We start from the raw sequence: 26,142 nt of genomic DNA, 5'->3' as shown, positions 1-26,142 counted from the left end.
TATTATTACCTGTTTCTTTATATGGTAGTAGTGCACCTTCTGTACTTGATCTCAGTTCATTCATCTACCAACTTCCTGCTCTTCTACCTACCCAGTCATCTCCTCTGTCCCCTCCCCAGTGACCCTCACCCTTCCCCTGTCCCTTGACTTTCCTCCCCTGCGTTTTCCTTGCCCGGTTTTCTTGCCTATGGATGATACAGGATACCCATGCTCCAATTTCACCCTCTCATCATGACATCCATTAAAGTGGCGCTCAGTCCTGGGCCCCTGTTGGCCTGACAGCACATTAGCCCTCGGCCCATTGAACGCCAACAAGGACCAGCTCTGAATTATTGATACCAACACAACTAATGAAGAAACCCTATCTCAGCTCTTTTTTATTTCTCTCTCTTTCTCACACACAGACACACACACCTCTACACACACAGTTTGAATGCCCAGAGAAACATACACACACAGCTTTTTTGATGTTAACTATCATCCCACCTGCTTGCATCTCATTTAGAGAAACGCATATTCTCAGTTCCTGCAGAACACTGAATTCCTGTTCTTTTCAACAAAATGTTTGCTCGGTTGCCCAAAATGCTGATGAGGGACTGTTGATATTTTTCTCTTTGATTCTAGGTGATATTTGCATATTTATATCTACAGGTGCTTTGTTTTTAGGAGCTTTTTGTCATATGATTTTATACAGTCTCTGATAAGTCTGATTGGGTGTTTGTGGCATTAAAGTCTGCCTCTGTTTACATACAAAGTCATACAGCGTCTTTCAAAACAATTCAACCATTTTACATTTTTTCACATTGCAGCCAAACATTGAATTTTATGAAAAGAACTTACACAAATTTGTGCAGAATTGTCAAGTGCTAGGAAAATGATGCATGGTTTCCAAAATGTTTTCTCAGTAAAAGCATTTCAATCATTGACACTCACATTTTGCTGCAATTATTAGGGTTGTTGATCTGATGTAAGGTGAACATCTGACCTAGCCTCATGTCTTCTTGAGCTTCTATCACAGTAATGACTGTAGTTAGAAGGATGTGTCATAATGTTTTAGATTTGTTCCTGGTTCAACACTCCTGAATCAAATGATGGAATATTTCCAAGCCTTTGTAGATCTTGAGTCAGCTGTGTTGGAGCAGGGACCAAAATGAGAACTGCAATTCACTGATGCTTCAGAAGCTGCCCAGCATTTAGCTTGATCAGTCTTCTGGTCAAATAACTCAGAGCAGTGTTCCTGTCCATGCTGAAGAATATCATCCTCCTGTATGACTCTGTAAAATCACGTTTCACCCAAATACAGAGTGTTCAGTATGATATGATGTGGTGTTTTTTCCATAAAAACAGTGTCTTTCCATAAAAACAGTGTTTTGCGAGAGAAGGTCCACAAAATTAGTTTAATTCTTCTTACAAGACGTCTTGTGGTTTCTTTACAGTAACAACTTTGGAAGATTAGAGTCAGTGACCATGTGTACACAAGTTTCTAATATACTTCCTTCTATTCATCCCATCATCTATACCAGCCGTCAAAGGTAATGCAGTAGCTGGTGCCTATCAGTGGTCATTGGGCAATAGCGTGTGTGTGTGCACCCCCGCACACACACACACGCACAACTAACAATAATGATTCTTGACTATTGGAAGAACATAAAATATCTATGTAGAAATACTCCAGACCTTTATTCAAACATAGGACCTTCTGGCTTAAAAGGAAATGTATTACCAACTGCTCCACCTTGCTAATATAAGACAATAAGAGTTTCTCAAAAACTATTTTATAATTTCTCCTTTAACAAAAATTTCCAGAAATGTCTTCACTCATACCAAAAACAAACAACCAAGGTAGATGATCTTTTAAAGTTTTTTCTAATTCACTGTAGCAAATCCCTGAAACACAGAACAGCTGGATTGATACTGAAATTACACTACATAGGTGGACTTTTTCCTGTTTTACTTTTCGGGCGCGATGGTGGCGACGGCAGTAAGAGTTTGCCCTGCAGGTGGACGATTCAATTCCCACTCCATCCACCTCAGTTGTGTCCTTGGGAAAGAAGCTTGATCCACCTTGCCTGCTGTTGATCAGAAGAGCCGATGGCAGAAGCCTGTGGCAGGCTGGGCAGCTGTGGCAGCAATTCAGTAGCTTGCCACTGATCATCAGTGCACAAATGGAAATGATTGGTTTTATTGTAAAGCGTCTTTGAGAACCCTTTGAGGATTGAAAAGGACTGCATAAGTCTGACATCATTTCATTATTTAATTTCCCTTTGGTACCAATGAAGTATTTTTAATTTGAATTGAACTTGAATTTTCTAATTTGGTGATAAAGTGACTTCTAAAGGGAATTCACTTCACTATATTGATTTTGAGGTATCAAAGTAAAACACACTGAATGGCATAATTTCCTAAATTCTATTTGACAAAAGTTTAAAAAAAACATCATCATACATTTCTTCCACTCTACTGTATATCTCATATAATTAAAACAAAACACACTCAGGTTCAAGGGGTTTGAAGTCATTTCCAAGGTACCATGGAGGTATGCAGCGGAGCTCCTTCACAGAGAGGTACTGGAGGTGTCAGCCCATCTCCTTAGTATTCACTCCAACATCCTTTGACTCACAGCCTCAGCCTGAGAGCGTGAGAATGAAAGTGGGAGAATACAGTTAGAAAATAAAAAAGCAAAACATCAGACAGCTTTCTGCTGTCGCCTCAGGCTCACGTGGTTATATCTGTTGTGTTTGCAAGCAGGCCAGCCCAAGGGGATTAGTTTTTTTGACAGTTTTGTTAAGCCTTCTCTAACGCACCAAGCTATTCGGTAATGTCGGGGCTGTGATTTTAGAAAACGTCTCTCCCAAGCTGTCCTATGATTTCTCCTTCATGAAGGAGAAACTGGAAGGAGGAAGCAGTTCGGGAACATGACAGCGGACATTTTTCTGAGTGGCTTCTTAGTGTGGTGGAATTGGACCATAAAACAACTGTCTGTGAAGCTCCTCTTCAATTAGTGAATGCCTTGCTGAGGTCCTGCTTAATTCTCTCCTGGCTCTGACAGCTTTCCTCTCTCTTTGTCTGCGTTTCCTTCTGGTCGTCTCTTCTTGTCTCTCCACGTCTCTTCATCCCTCTGTCAGTTTGTGTTTAGTTTAATCTCTCCCCCTCCTTTTTCTGCTTCCTCCGCTCTGTCGCTTCCCATTTCATCTCTTCTTTTTTTTTCCCCTGGCATCCCCCCCACCCACCATTCCTCTCTTCCCCACTGCTCCCGCTCTCCCTGTCTGAATTCCAATCCCTCTGACAAAAGCTCAGACGATAAAATGTCTAACTTTGCTTGAAAGGGTCAGGAGATGGAAGGAGGGAAGGACAAATAAAAGGTTAATCCTTTAACAAGTCCACATAGGTGTGGAGTCAAAGGACAGAGAGAGAGGGGAGGGCAGGAGAGGGAAGAGGTGGAGAACAAGTGCTGTAAACAGATGTAGGAGACTGGGCTCTTACAGGGGGTGAATGTGAAAAATGAGAGGGAGATGGCATTTTCAGTCAAGCTCTGTCTCTCCTTCATGACTTCCACTCTGCATGATGACAAGTGTGTACCGTCGCTCCCATTGGCCAAGTCTGCCACCAATCAGAGCAGAGGCATGTAAGGTGCCTTTAGGTTATACCCAGCCCCAAAAACAAGAAGCAGAGAGAAAGTGAGACTGGGAAAAGAGAGTGTGTGTGTGTGTGTGTGTGTGCGTTTTGGTGCAGGTGTGTGTGTGTTTTTCTGTGCGAGACCAAAGCAGGTGCTGCCTTTACATAGCAAGGAGGACGTTCCCCAGTTTTTTTTGTTTTCTTTTGAAGCCTCCTGTGAAATGGTACAGATGAAAGGAAAGTGCTTGTCAGCTGTTTGCTGGAGACCACTGCATTTCCTCTTGGCTGCTGTGGAGTAGAAGATCAGGGCTCTGTAGCCCTCCCCCTTGTGATTGGCTGTCACACTTTAGGCTCAACCTCCCTACCCCCCTCGCTCTCCTCTCTCTTTCTCCCTTCACCGTCCTCTGCTCCTCACACTGTCCTCAGGCATACCTGAGCCACCGCTGCAGAAACACTGGATCCCCCCCCCCTCCTCATTCGCGCACTAACATATCCACACTCACACTCACAAGAGCACCGACGCGCTCTCTGTTCCACACACACAGTCTTTCACCTGGAGAGGGCAGGCGCAAGGGACGACATGTGCAGCAGCAGTAGCAGCAGCAGCAACAGCAGTCTGTCTCCACATCCAGCACTGCCTCTCTGAGTTGCGTCTTTCCGGAGAGTGGAAGGGGGGGGGACGACTCTGAATTTTTATTTTTTGGGGGTTTTTTTGGAGCATTTTTGTTGTTGTCTCTCGGCAAAAGCAGGAGAGACTCGGGCAAGTGGGGGGGAAACACCTGCCAACCCCAGGGGATACCAAAGGCAACACAAACCCACACAGCATGATTCTGGGTGAGTTGTCTCTGTCTTTTCTTTCCTTTTTTTTCGGTGCACAGGATTTTTGGTCAGCCACTAATCCCTACTTAAACTTGGCCACCAGCAGCTCCTGATTAATGCCATGTTCTGCTCCGTCTGGTGCGCCTGGATAAATCCTTTAAAGTCATGGTCAGCGTGCGTAATTACGACAGTAGTGTGCCATTACTGAGGCAGGTGTGAGTGATGACAGTGAAGGTCAAAGTGTTTCAGAGCTGTTTGGTCACATGACCAGACTCAACCATTCCTATGTGTGTGTTGCCAGAGGAGGAGAGCTGACAAGGATGCTTTCGTCCAAACTTACTGATAAGGGATGGAAATTTATACAAATAGAGAGGACCACGTGGGGGAATTTCATCTCTTGAGATAACACAGCTTCTTGGGGGAAAAGAAATAATGCGACCATTTACAGGGAATGAGCCAGTCTCCACCAGGCAGGACATGTTAGTTTGCAGTTAATCTTGCACTGTTGCTTTGCTTTGAGTCAGCCTGCTAGCAGTTCCTTCTTTAGTATGCAGCTCTCATACTGGCCATGCTTGAAGGAGGGACTTCTGTGTGCATTCATATGGAGGATGAGTCCAGCTACTGTTTAAATAGGATAGATATAGGTGTTCTAGAGTATTCTCATTTGTGTATGGCCGTTTCTATGAGACTGTGTGTGTGTTTGGGGGGAAGTTTTGAGGGGGGGACTCAGCATTGCGAATGTGTGCGTGTATGCGTGTGTTTGTCTGTGTTGCTATGTGCTCTGAAGGAGAGGCCACTTTGTTTTAACGCATGCCTGGGCTGATTCAGGCACCGCTCCGCTTCTCTGCCCACCCGGCAGGCATGTTTTTCATGCAGACATCTTTAATGATTATAGGGAGTCGTGTAGACTCTTGACTGTGAGGGCCAGCAGAAGTATGCATGTTGAAGAGCGTACATGTAGAGTTAGCGAAAGCTATGAAGTATATATACATATAAAAAGTTGGGTTTTACCTAATTGCACATTGAATTTTTTCTTTTTTTGCAGCTGGTCAAAAGTGAATATTTTGACTTAGCAATTAGACGAGTACTGTCTTGTTTGGGTTGCAGGTGGTAGCAGCTGCAGTAAATGATATTCAACCTGGACGTGCTAACAGCAGCACAGCTACGCCACTTTAATGGTTTTAGCTTAAGGTAGTTATTATGCTGTCAGTTTTAACTGTTAAGGAGACTGGGCAAAAGTAATAAATGTGGAATTTATCTTTGCAATGAGGCCCTTTGCAGAAACACACTCAGGCTATGTTGCTTTCACTGCAGATTTTTTACAGCATATTGACCTCATTTAAATTATAATCCTGTAACTTACTGCAAAACACTTTACCTTCATGTCTAATCCCAAAACCAATGCTTCTGCTGATTAAAGGGGTATATATGATCCTTTGAAGTGAGGTTCTGGTACAGGAAACCAGAGTAAATGCAAAATGCACATTTTAAATTATTACGGTATGTCAATTATGAAGGAAAAAACTTTTTCAAAGTCCAAATGTGAAAAACAAATTTATGATCAAGAAAATAATTTGAATGAACCTGCCTGAAGTTATGAAACAGGCAAAAAAGTTTTGATAAAGCAACACATAATTTCCCAATCTACAAAAATATGAAGAACATCCTGAGGGAGAATATCCAGCTTACCTTAAATTTATGCAGAAGCATGATGATCTGAAGCACATCTAAATTGTTCAAGAAAAGTTTTGTAGAGGTCTAGTCAAAGTCTGGACCTAAATCTAAATGAGATCCTTTGGCATGGTGTTCTGGGAAGTTTTTCTTTCCTCACTAAAAAAAACCATAATTTGAAAAATCTAACCTGTTTATTCCTGTCGCATTTGTTTGTTGGATTATAAATACTGCTACAAATGAACAAATACAGAAAAAAATCTGCAGAGAGGAAACATGCTTTTTCACAATGCTGTGTTGAGTTATTTAGCATTTTTGGTTCTTTTCTGCCAAAAAAGGATAATGTCATTGCAATGACCTTTACCTTTCTGTTACAAGTTGATTTCCAGTTCCAGTCAGAAAATTTTCTGATTGGGCTCATTGATATACACCTTGTAAGGTATGATAACATTTTTCAAGGTAAATGGCCTGTGCGCCTTGTAAAGAAAGAATATTAAAACATTTGTGTGTGAGCCCTGAACGCTGAGAATACGCCTGAATAAACTGCATGCTTCACCAACTCTGGCCATCAACCTTTTTTGCCCTCCGTTTTTCTGACCTTGAGCAAAAAACCTCACCATCAAAGTTCTACCCTTATACTGTGGTTGACGAGCACTGCAGTAGTTCTTGGGACCTGGCAGAGGCTTGTAGCAGCTCTGACGGTGACGACAGTGCAGATAACATCAGCAACTATCTGGTGAGCTTAGCTAACTGGTTGACATTCACTCTGCAGCAAGTTCGGCAGCTTCCGTTGTAGAGTTTGTTGTGTGTTAAAAGGTTTGGAGAACTGAGATGAGCTGACACGCTCTCTTAGAAAACAGAAAAGATACATGCCATATGGGAGGTTATGGTATAACACTAACTTTTGGTTAAAACATCTCTTTCTCCGTTATGTCTTTCCACTGGCACCAGATGTGCTATCATAAAGCTGTCTAGCAACATTCTCCCTCACAAATTCAATTTAAAACCTCTTCACATTGTGTTTTTTTTTTCTTGTTTCATGGGTGGGGACTGGGGGGACACCTCCACCATCTCGAGATCAGTTCATGTTTGAATGTTTTTCCCTGTCTCATCTGTCTTGTCTGTTTGAATCAGACTCTGAGTTCAGGGCTTTCCAGTCTATCTGTCTCTTTGTCTTTGTGTTTGTGTGCCCACGCAGGCCTAATCTGTCTTCATGAAGTCTGCCTCTGTGCTGACCTGCATGCATAGCTGTTGCTTCTGCAATTTACCTATTTTTCTCCACCTCTCCGCCATTGAAAACAGTGTCTCTTAGAAACTCTGCAGTTTTGTGGGGGATTTTTCCCCATTTTTGTCACAATATGCTCACTGTTTAGGGCTAAAAGGATAAAGTAGTTATAGTCAGACATTGGGTATGCATAAAGTGTGGTATAAATTTAAAATTAAGCAAAAAATGCAAACATGATGAATACACACTGAAGCTAGCACTAGGCTGTCGTGGAAAAAAAAACTATTTCCAAGCACTGTTCAGGTGAAATCACTCAATCAGGTTTATTCATATATTGTGCACAATACAGAGAGCTTGTAGGACAACCAGTAATGAAGCAAGTCTGGACGAAAAGCTCGCAAAAGCTCTCCCAGGCACAGACAACACATGAGTTTTATACCAAGGATAAAGAATTAACAACAAGGTGCAAGACAGTCTGGTTCTGATGCAGCTGCAGAAAACAACTTCCAACCTTCTGCATGTAACCCAAATAATTCTTTTGGTGAGAGTTCATAAACATTTCATATAACATGACTAGCAGATGTGACCTTATTGTAATTTTTCCATGACATTTCCCCCCTTTTGATAATAAATAAATATGATAATATTTATATTAATCAACACACATTTCCCTCCTCAGTCTTAAGACATAACACAACGGTATCCTGGAAGATGTAACAAAAGGTACATATACGCAAGATACGAAAAACCAACCGGCAGTCCCCTAGTCTACTCTGCAACAATATCACTGTGTTAGGTAGGAAAAGTTATCTTGCAACCCCTCCTTGCCAGGGAGGCGGTCCTCTATACCTCACGCTTTGCATTTGGGACGACGACTAAGGAGTATAAATTAGGCTTCAATTTGTACGATGGTGCATTCATCAACTAGAAAAAAGAAGGGATTTTTGAGTTATGGCCTGCTAAATCATTGGTGAGGACTGATCGAGTTAAGAATCAGCCAATTTCTGCAACTGCAGTCTCCATTACCCATAAGGCCCTCAATGAAAACATTGCTTCAAATAGTTGTTTTAAAAATGGGGCAGTATTTTCCAGGCACCTACTGCCATTTTATAGCATAATAGCATGTTTCCTTAAGTCATTATAAAAATCCAGTATCCAAATATGACTTAATAGAAATGTGCACATTCTGAATCATGACATTGCTCTTAATCATTTGACAAAGTTTTTACCAGCATTTCTCTGAGAAATAGCATGAATAATGAGCTCAGCAGATGTGCAGTTCCACCAGGTGTTTGCAAATTGCTGCTAGCTAGTCTGGAGGAGCTGAGTGAGAGTCACAGGGAAGGGCTGCTTTGTGAGGCAGAAGCTCAGAAGCTTGGAAAGCTAGAAGGCAGCGCCGGTCCACCGAGGCAATTTGCACAGTTGAACGGCTGCCATAGGAGCTTAAAAAATTCTTAAAGATGCATAAAATAATCAAGGGAATACTCCAGGTATGTTTTTGATACAGGAGTAGTATTATAAGATAATATAAAGCTTCAAAAAGTTGATTATGCATAATACTGCCCCCTTAAAATAAATTACACGTATTAGTTGTGACCTAACATGATAGTTTCACACGTTAAACAATGGAGGGACAACTCCACTAAACCTCAGGGAGAACAATAATACGTGTTTGTGTTCTGGACAAAGTAGGAGCTCCCACCCCACCCTGTTTCTGTGTGGCTCACACACTCCATGCTCACAGAGATTTTTTCCTAGGTCAAAAACCCATTATAACAGGTCTTTTTCCCTCCTCACATCCTGCCTTTGCTCCTAGCTATTGCTCCATTTGTTTATGCTGGAGTGACTATGTGTCAGCAGGCTGTCAATACTGTCTGTAAGGGACTTTAATGAATAGGCCTGTTATTGGACTGGTGGGAAGGTAACCCATTGTGTCTGTTAGAGCATCTGTGCGTGTGTGTGGCCCCTTGGTGTGTGTAACACTGCAGAGAAGAGGGAGGTGGAGGCTCCTCTGGCTCCAACAGCTCCATCACCCTTTCTGCAGTGTCCTCTCTCAAAGACCATTTACTAAAGGCAAAGCCAAGGGAACACTGGAGAACTTGATTTCTTAAAATGCTTAACATTAAATGTGCAGGGTGCTTTTGGTGCCTGGCAAAACTTGAATAAAACATGCCATGTACTCAGCAACCTCCAGTGCCATTCCTTAAAGCAACTGAACACGATTATGGTGTTACAGTATTGCATTCACAAGTTATGGATGACACCTGGGCAATGAAGTTTGCGAAAGATTCAGAATGGTTTAATAGTGAGAAGCCAAGTACATTTTAGTTGAAACGGCAGTTCGATGGTGTTTTCTATAGTCATTTGTATTGTAAATAGATGGCATTTAAATACTTTATGCCCCTACAGCTTTGTGGGAATAGAGCACTGCTCCGTTTTTAGTTAAACAAACCAAAGTCAATAACGGCAACAAAAATACCTGGTGAACATAATCTTTTACCTCAGGAAAATACAACTGAGTTTATTTCCAGACTGTTCAATTAACTGAACTGTGAGGCTAAGCATTGACATTAGACAAAAGTCTGACCTCCAAATGTCCGTAGTTAAGATAATAGCAGTCATATCACATAACATACCCTGCAGCTTATGATGAGCTTTGTTTGCCAGCTCTGCATGGTGTCAAGGAGGATGCACTGTGGCTTCAAATAAAACCAATGTTCTCAACCACATCAGTGGATCAGACACTTGTTCTGTAATCTTCATGACCTTGTATCTTTGCCTCGTCAATGTTTCTCCTCCATGAAGAGTTTACTCTTAAGTGTGTTGCTTAACTTTGCTTTGTCTGAGAGCAAGTTGGGTTAATTCTTTCAGCACGGCCTGGAAAAATACCAAAACCTCTGTCTGCCTTTACAGACGTCTTTGCAACACTAGCTAGCACGTTCTATTACAATACTTTATGACTTACAGCTCTTATGTTGCAGCCGATTTGAAAACATATAGCTTGGTGAAAACAACGATTGAATGTTCAGTGCAGTCTGCTAAGTTGTTTCTTTTTTTTTTTTTTTTTTAATGCTTCATTGGGATCCCTGAAATAATTCTGGAATCAGACTGAGACATTCCTAATAGACAACAATATAAATGAAACATAAGAAGCTAGGAGTAACTAAGGATATTAGATAGCTGGACAAAGTCAGAGAGCTGGACAAAAGTCAAACTCAGTGATGATCATTCATTTGCTTGGCAAGAGAACAAAGGTGAAGCCTTTGTTTATAATAAAATAAAATGATGAAAGAAGAGAAAGCTGATTATGAAAGTCAGTTATTTTTCATATATCCTATTCTAACCTATGTGTATCTATTATTACTGTGGGTTCGGGTCTCTAATAATTGACTCATAATTGAGTGAATCTAATGTTTTTTTTTTTCCTTCCCTTGATAGGAAACCGTGTTTGCCTTAATTTCAAGACATTTTAACACACTTTCCTGGAGTCTGGAGCTGGACTCATTTTCAGCCTTGGAGTTTAAAGGGTTTGACTTTTCAACTTTAGTTAAAAAGAATTATTATTACATTAGCGCAGGGTTCTGTAAAGCTTTGTAATTGAGTCTAAAACATTTTCAGTTCTTTGTATATTTACTTCAACATGAATGCACATCTTTAGTAGCATTCTTAATAGCACATCCTTTTCAACAATATCTGAATCTATATATTGCTCAAATAAGTGTTTAGAGATATTCAAACCATAAGAATGATATAAAAGCGTAAATATAAATATAACAAAAACATATAAAGTGTTACAATTTTTTTTCACACAGTACGCTCTCTTTCCTTAGCCACAATATGGTTCCATCACAACTGAATTCACAAATTGAAACCTTAGATAAAGGGCAAATCTTCAACACTATTCTTTACATCAGAATTTCCTTTTCTGCAATATCAAATATCAAGCAAATTAGTGTTCAAAGATACCTTAAGAATGAACAAAAGCTGTTCTCTGCTATTTTGTTATTCCCAGTATAACATAGCTTTCTAATGACCTTATTATAGTTTTTTCCCCTCTGCATAAGAGTAGTTTTTCAGAAACATGGCCAACCCTGAAACAGTAACATATGCCTGAACTGTCCATTGTTAGAATACGTGAGAAAGTCTTCTTCGCCTCATGTCACTAAATCACATATTAAAATTCTGGTCACTTTAATAAACTGAATCATCAGGCCACCTTTCATAAAAAGCAGTTTTACACCAAATTGTTACTATATTACTTAGTAATGTTCACTCAGTGAAGAACCATAACTGTCCACTCTGAACTTGAGGGCTCATGGCTGCTAGGCTGTTTCTTTCTTCTGACTGAGGCAGTTATGAGGTGTCGCATTATAAAAATATTTAAATTAGGCAACGTTATGTTATATGGCACAAATTGACTTGATTGCAAAATCAATCTTGTCTCTTGTCTTATTTTCTTTTCTCTGTCCTTTTTTGACCGAAGTTTGCTGTTGCTTTTTTGAAAAAGTTGCCAATTTTTACATGTTTAGCATCTTCTCTCTGCTGTGTTTCTCTTTTTATCTATAGCATTCTTTGTGGCACCCTTCTACTTTTACTGTCCTGCTTTCCATCTTTTAAGCACTTGTCATTTTAAAGGAGTGCACTGGCCTTTTATGTCAGGGTGTGTCTCCAAAATTAAAAGGAGAGTTGCTCGTGGAGGCGGAAGCATCCCAGGGACAGTAGCAGCAGCAGTGGTCACCTGCCTGAATAAAAATTGAAAAAAGAGCAACAAACCGTCTCTTGCAGCCCAAATGTCAGATGTCAGTGTCAACTCATAGGGGATTCTTCCAGTCGTCCTGACTAGACATTCTTCTCTCAGGTGTATATTCTTAGTTGCAAACAAAAAATACCCTTGTTTGCAAAAGCCCTCAGAATAAAAATCGTCAGAGAGGAATTATTTAAAAATTTGCTGCCCAGGAGACAACAAATGTGGTTGGTTGGTTTTATTTGATTAATTTATTTATCCATCATCATGTGCTTATTTTTGATTTTGCTTTGGTTTTTGTTCAAGTAATCAAGCAGTTCAAGTTAGATATTTACATATACTGTAAAAAACTACACAATTTGTCCCCCCCTAAGTCTAGCATTAGGGTTATATTGTAATATTTTTATTACTTTCTTATTGAGAAGTTAAAAAAAATCTCTAATGCGTTAATTCTAACAGGAAAGATTTAGTCTAATGTCTAATAATATATATATATATATATATATATATATATATATATATATATATATATATATAAATTATACACTTTTGTAACAGACACCACCATGTTTTTTTTTTTCTTTTTTCAAAAAAATTATAATGAAATACTTAAGGTATTAGCAGGAGAAGGCCCAATGATTTATTCTCTCCCAAACTGGATCTCAATGTAAAACGGTTGAGCAGAGCTGATGCTTGGCAGTGATAGGTGCCACATTAAACATCCTTGCTCTGTTTGTTTGGCTTCATGAAGGAAGTTGAGATGAGCAAATGGGGGAGGGTGGTACCAAAGATAGCAAAAATAGGCAGAGGGTAAAATGAAGTGCACAGTGTCATCATGAAAGAAAACTAGCTCCATCCAGCTCAGGGGACCGGCTGCTGTTGAGATAAGGTTTCACACAAAGACCGAAAGAAAAATCAATTCTCCTTGAGTTGCTGCAAGGTCAATTCAGAGGGGGTGAAGAGGGGCAATGAAAGTGTAGAAGAACGTTATTGGGAAGCAGTGATAGAATGAGGCTGGAGTGAATCCTGTAGGTAGATAGGGACTCAAAAGAGGGGAAATGTGTACAAATGAGTTTGACTGGTAATATTATGGTTACAATGAGGCTGCAGGCTATAGCCAATTATATTTTATGACAGCATGCTTTAAACTGTGGCTTCTTTGCATCACCTGACTCATAAAAAGTGGAAATATGAGCAGCATATCTGAAACCCAGTGAGGAATGTTATCCTATTATGCTGTCTTAATTCGTAGCCACAAGGACATCTCTTGACTCTGTGATCTCGTATGTCAAAGCGGCTCTACTTTTACTTCAGTTTTACTGCCAGACTCAACAAATTGACTAAATAGTCCAAGGATTTTTTTTCCTTCCAAGAAGCCCTAAGCTTGCCTTTAATCCTTGATGTTACATGAACAACTTAAAATAGCTCCGATCTCCACCCCTGGCACCCTCTCATCTCCAACTAATTCTTCAGAAACAGATTAATAAAGCTCATGTTCGGCTGCTGGGATGCAGTAAAGTCTGCTGATGCAAAGGTGACCGGTTGTCTATGGCATTTTGCCCGCTGGTTGTAGTCACGGTATACCTTCAGCTTCAGCTAAAAGAATCTCTTTGTTCGGTGTTGGACGGGAGCCGGGGAAGCCTTTTGCTTGCTCGTAGTTATAGGATCCATGTGGCACAGGGCTTAACACAGGCGTCTGGTATGCACACCTGTCTCCAAACAAGTCCTCCCCTGAATAAGTGGCCCTACCCCTCAGTTAGCAGGAACGAGGGAGGAGGTGGGGGCCGAGAGGGGGTGGAAGGAGCTCTGCCAGGACTTGCATCACGCCTCCCTTGCCACTGCCTGAAGGGAGGGAGAGAAGATGGGGGAGGAGGGATGGTTGAAATGCCATAGGTGTGGATTAGAAGGCTGTAAGGGGCAGGGGTGATGAGGTACCTGAGTCATTTGCTTATCCTTCTCTTTTTATCTACACTTTCCAAAGCGATGTTTTATTGCCTGTCATAGACAGTTTGATTATTTTTTTATGTGTGTCCTCATCTCTTTCTATCTAATAAACTCACTTTTATAGAATATTAAACTTTTGCATACTCAAATATGAACTTGACACTTGGCTCTCATCCATCTCCTAAGCTCAGGCAGCGTTAACAGAGTTCAAAGGAGCACCGATAGAGTGCAACGAACAGGAGTCAGAGGAGAAGGTTCAAGACCAACTATTTCCATAAAATTAGCATAGTCAGGATAGAGAAGTTGCCCTGTTGAAACATGACTAACAGTCCAGAAATGACTGTTATGTTGCTCATATTTGAATAATGCTCGTTAATGTTTGGTCTTGCTCTGCATTTTGTTCATCAAGAGCAGCCAGGGAGCATCGCAGCATATTCTCCAGTCCAAACTGGGAAATGCCGACGTTTTTGCTTCCCACCCAGAATGTTCTCGTTTATCCCGTGACGGCTTGTATAAATTTGAGAGCTTGTTTATTTACTGTTGCTCTGAAGATGGTTTTTGTGCCTGTGCTGGGCCAATAATCACCAGCCAGCCACAGCCACAAATCTTCATTAGAGGATTAGCCTGCTGGGAGACAGCTTGTGTTCTTTTGCTTTCATTGGTGTCCCTGTGTCCTCTGCTTGCAGGCCAGGGTTCTCCTCCCTTTTCTTAAATACTCACTAGAGAATCACACGAGCATAAATGCTCAAACAGATATGAACATACATGATATGATGCAAAGGTTTGGGCACCAACGGTCAACATTTCATGTAATTTTGTTCAGCTTGGTCTGCATCAAGATTTACATTTCCTTTTTGAACAATTTAAATCCCAAAAGACTCACAAAGCATTTTTACGTCAAAAGAGATTGGAGATATGTTTCAGTTTAGAAAATTTATTTCAGAAAGCCAGGTGGGTATGTACATCTCAAGATATGTAAACAGTGTTATTCTTTAAATCTTGACCCACCAGCTTTTATGCTCCTTAAGATGGCAAAATGCTAATTAGTAATGAAACAAAACTTTGATGGAGTCTTATCATTCATGATGTCTCATACTTTTGAAATTATTACTTTTATTGCTAAATAATAAAAGCAATAAAAGTAAAATCTTACCAAAGATTTGGTAATGCTACAAACAATTTATAAAAGCAAGAAATACAGTGGAAACCTGATGTTCAGAGAGACTAGGAACCAAAAACTCCTGTGAAATACTAAAAAATATGCAAAATATACTCCTATAAAATGTCTATTTTAGTTCAAACACCAAAAATACCTTAATATACATTAATAAGTGCAATCACAGAGCTAATATCTACACTTTTTCTTATCTCCAAACATAGGACATAAGAAATACCTTCCTTGTTTTTGCAAAAGTGTTTTATATTGTCATGTTACAAATTATGTTGCACTTTACTTGGATTTCATATAATAAACCTGAACAGAGCATGACCTAATGACATAAGAGAAGAAAAATTATAGATGATTTCCTTTTTCTTTTTACAAATAAATTATCTCAAGTGTAGTTTGCATATGTATTCGCAACTCATTACTCTTCTACTCCTGGATAAAGTCCAGTGTAACTAGCCAGCTTCAGAAGACATCAAATTAGTAAATGTAAACGTAGTTCTCTACTTCGCAAATCAGATCTTTATGGAAGAATGGAAAGAAGAAAGCTGTTGCTAAAATAAAGCAATGTAAAGTCTTGTTCTCAGTTTACCCCAAGCCATGTAGGAGAACAACAAGAAGATGAGAGAAAGTACTCATGTCAGATGACAGAAAGTCTTGTAAAACAAAAACCTTAAAAAATCACAAGGTCACAAAAGTTTTTACAATGTTCTTATTTAATTTTACATCCAGCAACAGTTGTCTTATGGTGCTTTGGAACAGGTTGTAACAGGCTATGTGTCCTCACCAGTGATAAGTAGAGAAGGGGGTTGGCCTAATTTGAAGAAAATGAAAAGTTGAGGCATTACTAATTTGATGCATTTCTGAAATCACAGCAGGGAGAGTTGTGGCTGGAAATGACAAGATCTGACAAATATCATTCGTGATTGTTTGAAAGGGCATGTTTTTCCATCTCATAGACCTTGGAACAATGGCAGAATGCTTAAAAGAACCAATAACTATCAGTTTCTGTCTCACTAAAAAAGAAAAAAAAATCCAAAAAGAACACATTTGATTGTTTTACGGAATTACTGAGGCTTTCAGACAACTTTTAATTGAGGAAAAAGCATCATCAATTGTTGAAAGAATTGACCTTCTGGTGCCTGAGACTTTTGTGTGGTCATAAAAATCTAAAGGCTGCACTGCAGTTTGTATATGATTTCATTTATGTGAAATGAGCTCTTAAGTTGCAAATGTAATCATTAAGAACACATTTTGTTATAGAAAACATTTTTTCATTTAAATTAAGTTTTTATGCTTATACAAAAACAACTAGGGGTGCACAGTGGTGCAGGTGGTAGCACTACTGCCTTACAACAAAATCTGAAATGAAAGAATATTGTGGGCCAAAGAAATTAACACATCCAAGAAAATAAGAAAACAAAGAAATAAATACAGGAAATGAGTGCACATTTCTTCCCAAGCAAACCAAGCCTGTGTATCTTTCATTAAATATTTAAATTAAATTGATAGTTGACAGGATGGTTTGAGATCAAGTCATCAGACTGTTTGAAAAAGTGAAAATATGTTATGACTTTCAATTGAAACAGTCTTCTATTTCTTTGGTTTTTCTTAGTCTTTAAAGTCAAGCATGCTACATCTGACTATGATAACACTTTCTTTAAACCTGAAGTTATCTTTTCTACTACATCGTCACTGGATTTACCAAAAACAACCCTGTACAGCTGAAGACTGATATCTGGAAATGCATCACGATACTGTAATACCAATAACAGGCTTTGGATTTCTGATGATGATGATTGCCATTGTTGTTTTATTACTAGCACTAGTAGTTGTGTATTTTTAATTTGTTGTATAACCAGATTGGCAACCTGTCCTTTCCCGTACTGCATATTTACATTCGCAGTACTTTCTGGTCCTGGTTGGTCGACGAGGACTTTCTCCGTCGCCTTCAGCTTCAGACCTCCCCTTGAGGGCAGTGTCATATTCTGCCTTACTCTGCGTCTGTAATCCATAGCTGCAGGGAGGGTGACCTTCACAGCAGGCAGCCTCACAGTGGGCTGTGATGCAGCATGCACTCAGGGAAGAGGACAGGCTGGACAAAAAGGCTGCTGGGGCAGCACATGTTGGTTTCTAGATAATGACACCTTCATACTGCACAGTCTAACTGTAGTTTTCCTCTTAAGGCTACGTGTTGAGGAAATTTACAAATTTAAACTCTCATTTTAATCGGCTTAATTTTGTAGAACTATATCTATGTTTGATATATTTCACTTTGTTTCATTGCTCATTAACAGACCCCGTGTTTCTGTGGTTCTGATACTGCTCAGGACGTCCTGATGTAAACCAGGTATGTCCCCACCGGAGCTGTCTTTTGGATGAATGTGTGGTCTGCGTTTAGTCATCCTGCTGCCAGAGTCCCAGTGAAGAAACAGTTATTGACAGCGTATAGTAGATGACACAGCTAAATAAGTAAAGTTTTCGCTCATGAATGATGCATTTTTCCCAGCTGGCCTGATGGAAAAAGACAGAGAGGCTGCCTGACAGCCGGGGTGCTGTGTGTGTGCATGGTGCAGAACAAGGTGAGACACTTCATGGTACAATCAAGCATCCTCTCTCTCTTTCTATTCCTCTCTCTCCCGCTTCACTCTCTGCACTTTTTCTAAGACGTTCACAAATCGTAAGTCCTCAGTGGGGCTGTTACATTTTCCACTTTTCACCATTTCTGCATGTCGACCTTTGAATATCTTTTTTAGTTCTTTGTGCTCTACTGTCCTCCGAGCCTGACTCACTTTCTCCATCTCTCCTTAAAAGCGTCCCTTTCAATAACCCCCTCTCTTTGGGTCAGTAAAACGTCACTGTATTTTCTGTCTCAATGAGCTGCGCTGCCGCAGTCTGAGGTTATGATGGCAGGTTGTAAAGGGGTTGGGCATAGGAGATTTGCAGCATGCAGGACGCTAGCAGCAAAGGCTATGTAATAGTTTGTTGTCGCCATCACTGTAGCGTCACAGCTCTCTGCATTTAAAGCTCCAGCTGGCATACCGGCAGCACATCCTGTCTGCAACACGTTAGTGGCTTTACACTCATTTCAACTATGCAAACAGCATAATGCTTATATATGGCAATAATGTAAGCTAATTTCTGCTATGCTGCCTTAGGTTTTGTGAAGTTTAGATACAAAGACATAGAATTTTGCTCTGCTTTAAAGAAACAATCAAAAAGATCCATAATTAACTATGCGGCTAAAGTGCGTCCTATTAAAAAGCAGTTTTACTAATTTAAATAAAATTGAAATTTAAGTGTTTTCAGTTCAATTCCAATTTAAATTTAATCCAGTTTAGTTTTAAGTACAACTTCAGTTCATTTTGATATAAATTTAATCCAACTTAAAAACTGAGCTCAAGTATTTAAGCTCAGTTTTAGTCTGTCTTCACAAGCCACTTCCATGATTTGAATTGTCTCTAGACATTCATAAAATGAATGCAGAATATATGCTTTAATATTTTGGTGCAGGTGTACAGAACACAAGTAAACATATCTAAAATAATCTAAGAAAATGATTTTGTTCTCCATGTTTATTTTGAAAAACTAAAATGTTTAAGTGACTGTAATGGGATGCACCTGTCTGAAAGCATTTTGCTTTTTTTTGGCTTAAAGAACAGCCTACATATTTACTGATACTGAAAGCTCATTGGTGTAATGTTCTTGGTTCATGACACCTGAGAGAGGCTGTAATACTGTGAGGTTAATTGGTGGTGATAAACTACCTCTTCAAACCTGGCCACATTGATTTGGATGGAGTGTTTGAGTAAGGGAAAAAGTAACAGTGATGCATCGTAACACTTACAATCAGATCCAGCGGGCACTTGAATAAAACATTTTGCATTGAAACAACATTATAGCGGAAAGTCATTAACTCTTGGATTAGTAGCAAGCGGCTAATGTAGTCAGTCACCGTATAAAGCACTGCAGCCCTGCACAGCTCAAACAAACTCATCAATCTGACTAACAACGTGTGTCAACATGCTCTGTGGTGCTAATTCCAGAGAAGCACAAGGGAGAGTCAAGGAGATCAGTACGATCTGAAAAGCATGTTTGTCTGTCAAATACACTTATGGTTTATTTTTTCTTTGAGAGAGTCAGGAAGTTGTTCATTTGTGCTGAAACTAGTGTTTTATATGTGAACTGTTCAGGTGGGATAAAATTGAAAAAACTCTACAGACGTTATTCAGACATTAATTTTATTGCTTATTAATTGTAACTCTCGCCAAATGTACTGCGAGTATGAAAATTTATGGTAAGTTCATAGAACAAACCTTTAAGGATAATAGGGGTATGCAAATGTCCAACGTGCAACATATAGTATTTAGATGTCCTGCATGTTTTGTACTGATTTGACATTGTGTCATAAAACCGTATTTTAATATAAGAATTAATAATAATTATAATAATAATGTTATGTTACTATTTTATTTGCTATACTAGTCCCTAAAATGGATATAAAGTACAATAAAATTAAACTGAAAATAAAACACTACAAGTTACTTTCTAGTCACACTGCACAGTCAAACACACACACACACACACACACACACACACACCCACACACGCCTGCGCACACAACGATTTACTCACTTGCACACATACACATTCGTGTTGCAGTTCTTAGATGATGAGACAAAAGAGAGAAGGAACCAGTATACCAGTGAGGTGACCTTCCTAAAAGAAATGTTACAATTAAGATTTCCCCAATTCAAAAAGAAAAAAAAAAACATGTATAACTGAATAACATTACAATCAGGTTTGTGCAGCTAATATTCAGTTTCCTGCTAATCAAGGAACATTTATTGGACGGTGCAGGACAGAATGAAATGAAGGATGGTGGTTCAGTGGAATCTTTACTCTTACTGGTCTAATGAGAAATAATTAGATCAATAGAGTGAAACAATATGAGCTACTTACGGTATTAATATTTTACATGAAATAAACACAATTAAAAAACAATTTTTCTTCTCAGGAGGATATCCATGAAATAATATCTGCCACTGTGACATAGTTTGATTCCCACTTTTTCAAGATATCAGTGTGACAACTTGTTCTACAATGTCACCTGAACAGCCTCCATCCAAACTTACCATGGTAACCAGCTGTTGTATTGACCAGTTGGTGGTGATGCCATCTCTGCCACTGCACATTTGAACTCAGATAATCACCACAGCATCAAGCTAAATATAGTTGGCAGACCATTGCTCTGTCATCTGTGGATATAGTGCAGTTTAGACACTTTGCTATAGAGACAGTCTAATATAAAACCCCAGCAGTATTTTACTTGCAGGTGTAAATGCTGCATGTTTGTTTGCAGCTGCATATATCCCATGCTGGTATCTACAGGACTGACTTCTGCCTGCTTCTTGCTGGTCAGCTTAAGCCACAGTCTCTCCTGTATTCTGTGCAGCCTAACAGGATTGCCAAAGCTGTTGGCTGTGCTGCTTCTTCTATAACAGTCATCTATAATCGTCCATGCACAATAAAAGTTTATCTTATCTTTAGATTCAATTAATTCCACCCCACATCCCCCAACAGCCCCTCTCCTATTCTCCATACAAACAAACAAACAAAAACAAAACAAAAAAAACCTGTCTGCTGATGCAGTGTAGTGTAAAGCGTGGAGCAAAGATTTTACTTCCTTCAGCAGCAGCAAGAGAGACCAGTGTGAACCATACAGATAATCAGGCTTGTGACAAAATGTTATCAAAGATAGAAACACGCCATTATATAACATGTCACTTTTCCAGATTGTAACATTTGTCTTCTCCTGCTGTGGACCTTATTCTGGAATCACTGAAAGACAGGAGATGTTTTTTTTGCTTTTTAGGGCTTCAGTGGGATTGTAATTACACCTAAATCTTAAATCTCACCTGCAGCTGCCAGACCTGAAGGAAGAATGATCTTGCTTTCATTCAATTTACAGTACCATAAAACCTTATAGATTTCTTTTTTCTTTTTTTTTTTTTTTTTACATTTAGAAGTTTCAGATCAAACTAATTTTAATATCAGTACGAGCAACATGGAGTTGCTAAATGATTCACAAAGGGAACAAAGTATCAACTCAATTAGACATACATCAATACTTTGACTAGACCTCTAAAAAACCTTTATTTTGTTTATGCGTAGACATTCAGAGGTGGAATTGCTGCCCAACTCAAGTGCACTGAAGCTTAATAAGATCATAAACTAAAGGTTCAGCTGGAGTCTCCTCCAAGGGGAGCTTTGTGGAAAGCTTGTGGGCGCGAGTGTTTTCTCAAGCATGCATGAAGGAATCAAAGCAACACACCAGATATGATTCTAACATAATACAAAGCATAAAAAAGTCCATTTTAAATAATATGAAAATAATACATAATACATAACATGATTTTAATAAATAAAATCATGATTTAAAAGTTGCTTAATGTATTTACTCTTTGTCTGTTCATAAAATGTGTTTGATGATCTGAAATATTCAGGAGTAACAAAAAGCAACAACAGAAGAAATACCTTGTTCTGGAAGTATTCATGAAAGGCTGTCTGAGGAAAAGAAAACTACCTTTAACTTACTGAATGCATAAAATTATATTTAAAAAAGAAACTCCCACAAGATGCTTTCAATATTTTCTAAGACTAACAACTTGGGCATTTTTTTAAACATAAAAGGAGACGGGAAAAAAAATAACATCAGAGCTGTAGGTAAGAAAGAAAAACATTCAGTGAACTAAATTCATACCAGGGTAGGGTAAACATATTTTTTATGCGATCAAATAAAAGTCTTATAATAATACATATCTGCAAAAACTTGCAGTGGTGAGAACACACTTCCTGCCTTTGTTTGCATAACCAAAGTTCAGATCACAGCCCGTAGTGATGGATTAAGCTCTGCTGCTTGACAGTAAAACCTGAAAGCATTAACCTGCCACATTAATTATGTAACCAGTAAATCTATACAGCCTATTTAAAACTGATGCTGTGGCATAATGCGCTTCCCATCTGTCTCATGTTAAAACGGCGTCCCGATGAATCCTAAATTAGATGTTTCATGTTGGCAATATTGGGGTTGAGCTCTGACAGTGATGCACAGATTCTGGACATCTGTTTGCTCTTGAAACGTACGTGTCTTCTCTCACTGCTTAGGTTCCTTCAGCTAAATAATATGCTGTGGTTTTCCTTACATCCTCATTCACGTGTCTTCAATGAAAAAACTGTGCAGATGTGCTCACCAGAGCACTGTTGTGGAGTCTTCTGATGTTAAACCGCTGCATGCGCTGCTAAGGTTGTGCGATTCCATTTGTATCTTTTATGTCACAGCAGAGCAAAGGAGAAAGAAAGGGCGGAGAGTCTGTTAATTTGGGATGCACTGCATGTGGAGTTAGGATAACCATCTTTTCTGTAGCTTTCCTCCACCCTTCTATTTGTTCAATTACCATTTACTGCAGAGAAAGAGAGGGAGGCAGCAGCAAGACTGCTGGAGGAAGAGGAGGAGATGTGCTCAGTGATGCAGGGGATGAGGAAGTTAACGTGGAAGAATTGGAGTGAGCGAGTTCATAAAGAGGAAAGGACATGGGGCGAGATTTGAACAGGACGTCCACATAAATATGTCAGGTACAATGTCACGTCCTTACAGCACACAGCCACTTAACATTACTGCGACATAATTGGCTCGTGTTGCATCTTTGTACAACACTGCTGCTGTTTGGGCTGAGCTATGGGTTGTTGGTACTCTTTGAAGAAAACCATCGAAATAGAAATATTCCCAGTTGAAATATACAAAGATCTCTCTAACTCCCTGAGCATCTCTCTGGCAGGCGCAAGGTCCACTACATGCAGCAATTAGAGAGATGATATCCACTGTCAGTCAGCGGCTCAAAGATGAAGCTGGGACCTCTTTAACATGCTAATGGAATGCCAGATTCAATCAAGGCATTGTGTGGCAAAAGGGGAGGGCAGCTCTGCTCATTCGAAAATAAATCATAATATCAATTGAGCCCAAGCTGCAAGGGTAAGCAGCACCTAAGCGAATAGATTGAACTCTGGAAAAAAAACAACAACAAAAAGAAAACTTGTCTCTGTTCTCAACCTGTCCCTTGTTTACCCTTTGATCATCAGACTAAAGAAGTCAGCGTAGCGAGGAAGAAACTCTGAATCATCTGGCACACAGAAAAGAGATTATGCAAAATAAGCACTAGATCATTTGAGCTTTCTCTCCTCATATACTGTACATATGGGCTGATTGTGTTCCTACTTGGATGATAGCACTTCCCAATGGTAAAATTAGGTCTTAATATCTCAGTTTTAATTAATTAATCAAAGATTGTGACGCAATCACATTTTTAAATAAACGGTTCTGGTGGGAACCTTTATATTCTTATGTTTCTGGTACGTCCACAAGAAGTATTTTCAAACAACATCAAAAGGTCAAAAGCTAAATGGGTATAATACCACTATGCATCAGTCTGATATTTGAAAAAACCTAAATAACAGATTAAAAACAATGAATATCTTTCTTGTTGTGCTTATTCAATAATTTAGCAGCGAAACAATTTTGAATGGAAAATGTTGCTTATTTTGTCGACGTAGGGTTTGATTAAAATGCGATTGAGATTAATTACCAATCCTGAAATGAAACATTTTGATCGAGCTCCACCAATATTGACTATAAACAGAAGAATTAAATGTTTTGGTGATTAACCAGTTGTTGTTAAGTAGCTTTACAAACCAAATTATACTGTGTAACATTTGTTTACGAATCAAATAGGAGAAAATTTTGTTTTTATTAAAATAGTTTATCATTAAAAAACACAAATAGGACTATATTATTAAACCTGATAAATAAAAGTCATGTAAATTGCTTTGCTATATAAGTAATTCTGTCGGTCTACCATATGAAAGCCTAATAAAATATTGTGCATTAAAATCTGTGGTTGTGAAGTGATAACATTTGAAAAAAGTTGATGATTTGCAAGTCAGCCTAATAATTCAGCATTCGTACATGCAAGCCTTCATTTTCCCCTAACCCATTTTTCTTGCTATAATTTATTGTCTACCAACCTCCTCACTGGCAGACAGTTTAAGGCTACATTTAAAAATCTTTATGCTCCAAGGCAGGTATTTGAAAGCTTAGCTTTTCCCAAATTAAAAACTACTGAAAACTGTAGAACAATGTTCACAGAGGGACTAACAACTTGAGGCTAATAAACTCAAGATGCAGCTAGATTGTCTAAGCAGCTCCTTCATTGAAGACCAATGTCACTGATGGTTACAGCTTAAAGCTGGGGACATCAACACAAAGGTGTCCTTACATGTCAACATGAAGTGAGGAAACTAGAAGCAGAACATTTGCATCAGAGATCCTTAGCTCTGATGTAATTCAGTAGTCACATTTAACAAGCATATTGCGGCATGTTTACGGTCTGATGTCTCATCATACTCTCATTACCATGCTGCTTTTTTTTTTTTAAGCCTTTTTTTTCCCTCCAGGGGGTCTTTTGTGGGCTCTAGTGTCCCTTATATGACAGTAGGCTGACAGGAAAGGGGGAGGAAGGGAGGGAAGACATGCAGCAAATGTCGCCGGGTCCGGGAATCGAACTCAAGGCCTCCAAATGTGGGTCGCGCTATCCCCTACGCCACCACAGCACGCCCTACCATGGTGCTTTGGCGAGCGTTTGAAAAGAAAAGAGCTCCTTTTATCCATTTTATCCAGCGCTTTGTTGAGGAATGTTCCATGGAGGTGTGATTCATGAGTCCTCAGCTACTCTTTATTCAGCATCCATCAATGCTGGAGAAGGCAGGATTGTGTGCGCAACGTAGCTCATATGTCTATAAAGCAGAGTTTCATGGCAGACAAGATCAACTAGAGCGAGCTGAATAATGCATCACTTGTTATCTTTGAAAAATGTGCTGAGTGTTCCTCAGCTGGGTTTAGAGGTGTGAGAAGCGGTATGAGGAAGGGCTTAGCTTTATGTTTGAGTCAACCACCAACTGCAAAAGAAAATCTCTACTTTGACACATGAACTCAGTTTTAGTTCAGAGAGGTTTTGTATCCTTATAATAAGGAAAAATAGCATCCATGTAGGAACATTTTGGAACTCCAGGAGCAAAACCCTACTTGATTATTTAAGCTCCTTTAGCATTCATGTAACCACAACTCCTTGTTGACGTTTGTGGTGACACCAATCACAGAAGAGACCCCTCAGCACTTAAAAAGATTAACAGGAGGAAAAGGAGGTTGTAATTTCATGGTAAATGCAATAGTTTGATAGACTAAACAAGTTCAAGCCTGAAATGTTGCGTTGTCTCACTCTTAATTAGGTTGCTAGTATGTTCCATCAAAGCAAAAATAAAAGATGGCCTTTTATTTTCTCATCTAAAATCTCCATCCTTCCCAAATTCCTCAAGCCACCATGTCACCTGTATTATGGTTTCCTCCAGGGTGGTTATCTTATCTCTGAAAGGATCTGGTACCATTGTTATTGTCCCACAAAGTGTAAATGGGCTGGTTCGCCTATTTTTTTGCAGAGTGATAGAGTTCCATACCTGAGGGCATCGCTCTGTGGGAGGTGCTTGGGAATAAAGTCCCCGGTTATTGTTATTCCTGAGTGTGTGATCACTGCCTTGAAGAAGGGAAGATAAGAAGCAGGTGGGGATAATATTTAAGTTTAGGTGGGGGGCTGGGTTGCAGGAATCAAATGGGAGAGAATGTGAAGAAGATGAGGGGAGAGAAACCATGATCATCCCACAACAGGAGTAAAAAAAAAATAAGATTCAGATATGGCATATAATTTCCATGATTCTGTTTAAAACCTCAATGTGCAGTGATGTAGCTTGTCCTCTTTTTCTGTACAAGGCTAAGCCCCTACTGCTCCTGCTGCAGCTGCAGCGTTGGATCACTGTTTCTCAACAGACAAAACAAAGCAGTGTCCTTGTTCC

General features: G+C 39.3%; 1 protein-coding gene across 2 annotated transcripts in view; it reads left to right on the top strand.

Annotated features, from left to right (window-relative positions):
- Positions 1 to 3,533: 3,533 nt before the first annotated feature.
- The window catches only part of znf385a (zinc finger protein 385A), a 76,941-nt gene continuing 54,332 nt past the window's right edge, over positions 3,534 to 26,142 (top strand). The window contains exons 1-3 of one of the 2 annotated variants that reach the window (XM_044114028.1): positions 3,535 to 4,449; positions 17,481 to 17,533; positions 17,693 to 17,765. Coding sequence is in view for 1 of the 2 variants with exons in the window: in XM_044114010.1 (XP_043969945.1) it covers positions 4,440 to 4,449 (10 nt within the window). In the remaining variant the exon portion in view is untranslated. Of the gene's footprint in view, positions 4,450 to 17,480; positions 17,534 to 17,692; positions 17,766 to 26,142 lie in introns of both variants that reach the window. The other variant, XM_044114010.1, reaches the window with a different exon arrangement.

This window comes from Gambusia affinis, linkage group LG01 (assembly GCF_019740435.1).
Source record: "Gambusia affinis linkage group LG01, SWU_Gaff_1.0, whole genome shotgun sequence".
Classification (NCBI taxonomy): Eukaryota; Metazoa; Chordata; class Actinopteri; order Cyprinodontiformes; family Poeciliidae; genus Gambusia; species Gambusia affinis.
The sequence above is the reverse complement of the archived record's forward strand: the minus strand, read 5'-3'. Positions and strand labels throughout refer to the sequence as shown.